Source organism: Vulpes vulpes, chromosome 13, assembly GCF_048418805.1.
Source record: "Vulpes vulpes isolate BD-2025 chromosome 13, VulVul3, whole genome shotgun sequence".
NCBI lineage: Eukaryota > Metazoa > Chordata > Mammalia > Carnivora > Canidae > Vulpes > Vulpes vulpes.
Genome location: NC_132792.1, coordinates 116852941 through 116855954, shown reverse-complemented (window position 1 = coordinate 116855954; position 3014 = coordinate 116852941). Strand labels below are relative to the sequence as shown.

The 3014-nt window shown below is 48.4% G+C and overlaps 1 protein-coding gene across 1 annotated transcript; it reads left to right on the top strand.

Annotated features, from left to right (window-relative positions):
* The first annotated feature begins 1575 nt into the window (after positions 1-1575).
* S100A8 (S100 calcium binding protein A8) lies at positions 1576-2602 on the top strand. Its single transcript, XM_025996878.2, has 3 exons — positions 1576-1710; positions 2114-2276; positions 2425-2602. Exons 2-3 carry the CDS (start codon positions 2136-2138, stop codon positions 2551-2553), a joined length of 270 nt encoding a protein of 89 aa, XP_025852663.1. The 5' UTR covers positions 1576-1710; positions 2114-2135; the 3' UTR covers positions 2554-2602.
* The last annotated feature ends 412 nt before the right edge of the window (positions 2603-3014 follow it).

Below are 3014 nucleotides of genomic sequence, written 5' to 3'. Positions count from 1 at the left end.
TTGTGGAAGTAGCCAATCTCATGGGTCTGAGGTGATATCTCATTGTGGTTTTGATTTGATATCATTAATGATTAGTGATGTGGAGCATCTTTTCATGGGCTTATTTGTATATCCTCTTTGGAGAAATGTCTATTGAAGTCCTTTGCCCATTTTTCAATCTGGGTAATTTTGTTGTTATTGAGTTGTAAGAGTTTTTTATGTATTCTGGATACTAACCCCTTATCAGATGTATGATTTGCAAATATCTTCTCCCATTGTGTGGGTTGCAGATAGACTCTATTTTTAATCCCTGTTTAATAATTGAGGTCACTGAAGCACAAAGACAGTAATTGGCTCAAAGTCACACAGCTATAAAGTTAATGATATAATGAAGCACAAAGGACTATGGAGACATGGAGGGGGAAGCTAATCCCATCTACTTCCCCCAGGAGGCGATCATGGCCTGTGTCCTGGAGAGGCATGGGGTAAATATCTGTTGAATGCCAGGAAGGAAACAGAGAGGAGAGTTTTCTCAGCAGAGTCATGTTCTTGTCTGGTCAGGTTCTGGCACATGAATCTCTGGGCCTTCCCATCTTTGCACTGTTCAAAACTCTGGGTGAACTGCTTTACCTTTCTGGATGTCAGTTGTCTGCAGACTGGGTGGGTTCTGTGTACGGCTTTCCTGGTAGACATGTTCTGAGGCTCTCTGTGCTTTGTAACAAGAGAGATGCCCCACAATCTTCAGCACTGGAAGCCAGTTAATCCAAGTGGCATCTCGTTGGAGGACAGGAGTACTTGTTCCTCCTGAAATCCTGGGGGATTGGCCACCTCCTCTTCTCCCCTTGGGCATAAAGCACTTCTGGCTTCCCCAAAGAACCCCTTCTCACCCTCACCCCACCCCCATGGAGTTGGGTTCCTCTTCAGCCTAGGCTCCTGGGGTCAGAGACACACTATCTTCCCTGAGAAGGCTGAAGGGTCCCTCCTGTGTTTATGCAGCAACTCAGTGCCTCCTGCATGCAGAGGGATCCCACTCCAGCCTCCTTGTTCAGGGACACAGTGCACCCCCAGCTTCCAGAGCGAGAGAGCTGGGAAGAGGTGTGGGTGGCTGGAGAGAGCCTGATATAGCAGCGCATGTCCCACAGAGTCCAACCACGCACAAGCAACAGCTTTTGTAGAAATAGTCCAGCTTTCACAACGAAAATCGAACAGCTAGGACAAGACCCCTTTTAGGAGTCTTAGGACCCTTTCAAGAATCTGATGAAAGCCATGGAGAAAAGTGCTTATTTGCGCAAATACTCAAAATGATACTTTGAACTCCAGCTCCATTTCAGAGATGCACAGACAGTCTACAGTGCTCGGGATTAGCAGCAGCAAGAGAGGAGGACTTGAGAGTGGGCATCCAGGCTGGCCGAGCCAAATGATGCAAGTGGCCCAGCAAAGGAGTCCTCACAATGGCCTCTTCCTGATTTATCCTGCTGGGCACTACTGCCTAGCAAATACCTTCCTCTTTCCATTTTTCCTACTCCCCCACCTCCCATCAAAATTTTTCATTCTGTGCAGTGATTGCCCCATTCACCTGGTTGAGAAACCAGAGGCTGTGGCAACCTGGGGAGGGAGGGGCTATCTCTGCATGGCCTAGGGCCCTGGCAGCTGGCCACAGCCTGGCTGCTATAAAGGGGAGCTGCCACTGAGCCCTGCATATCCTCTGTCAACTCTGTTTCGGGAAACCTGGTAAGTAAGACTGCCTCTGTCTGCTCCATGCTTTGGGGCTGCCCCCCTACCCCGGGAGGGCCAGAGGTGGAGCAGAGAGGGGAGAGAAAGGGAGGTCTGGAGCAAGATCCAGAGCTCTTGGAGGAAGTCAGTGAGACAGGGATGAAGACAGAGCTGGGTCCTCTGTGCTATTGGTTGGCTGAGGGCACAGGGAGAGTCAGCAGGCACTGTATGTTTGTGTGGACCTTCCCTGTCCCACCCCTTCCCATCACAGCCACAGCCACCTGCTGGGTTTAGTTATTTGAATGGTGCAGGCCTGGATGAAGCCATTACTTGGAGTAATGAGTATTCCCCTAGTTTTCACTCTGCTGGGGGCAGAGGAACCATCCTCATCCTGGGATTCCCCATGTGTTTCATGTTGCAGGTGGGGCAGATCCTTGGGCGCCATGCTGACGGAACTGGAGAGTGCCATAAACTCCCTCATTGAGGTTTACCACAAGTACTCCCTGGTGAAGGGGAATTACCACGCCCTCTACAGAGATGACTTGAAGAAATTGTTAGAGACAGAGTGTCCTCAGTTCATGAAGGTGAGGAGGGGCTGGGTGTGGCAGGGATCTCTGTCTGGCCAATGAAGCCCTGGGTCCCTGGTCCCCTATGCCACCCTATGCAGACAGCCATGGCTCAGCTCTTGCCAAGGTCTTTACGCACTGGCTTCTTTCTCCTCCATCTTGACAGAAAAAGGATGCAGACACCTGGTTCCAAGAGTTGGATATCAATAGCGATGGTGCAATTAACTTCGAGGAGTTCCTCATATTGGTGATAAAGGTGGGCGTGGCCTCCCACAAAGACATCCACAAGGAGTAGCAGAGCCCTGGGGCTGTCCTTGCCGAATAATAAAGTAGTTGATACCTCAGGCCTCTTTTGGTGTCTTGCCTTTCTCTTGTGGAATGAGGTTCCAAGGAGGTGGAAGAAGGGGTGGAAAACCCAAAAAAAACTAAAACAAACCTCTGTTGCCCTGCTCTCCTCTCACATACCTTCAGTGCTTATCACTCACCTGGTTTCCTCCCACTTTCTCCTCCAGCTAATCCTGTCTCTTCAGTCCCATTGTCTAGAGGTATTGGTTCTATTTATTCAGGATTCCAAAAAGTCCATGATACTGGAGCTGGTGATTTTCCTATCTGTTCCCAAATGAGTGATATGGGAACAGGGTGATGTAGGGAAAACTTATACTGCTTTCTTTCTTTCTTTTTTTAAAAAAATTTTATTTATTTATTTATTTATTTATTTATTTATTTATTTATTAGAGAGAGAGAGAGAGAGAGAAT

Excerpts from the sequence above, each read along its gene's own strand:
- S100A8 (XM_025996878.2), top strand. The coding sequence starts at position 2,136 with ATGCTGACGGAACTGGAGAGTGCCATAAACTCCCTCATTGAGGTTTAC. Across the intron at positions 2,277-2,424 it reads AGTGTCCTCAGTTCATGAAG|AAAAAGGATGCAGACACCTG; the intron begins GTGAGGAGGGGC and ends CCATCTTGACAG.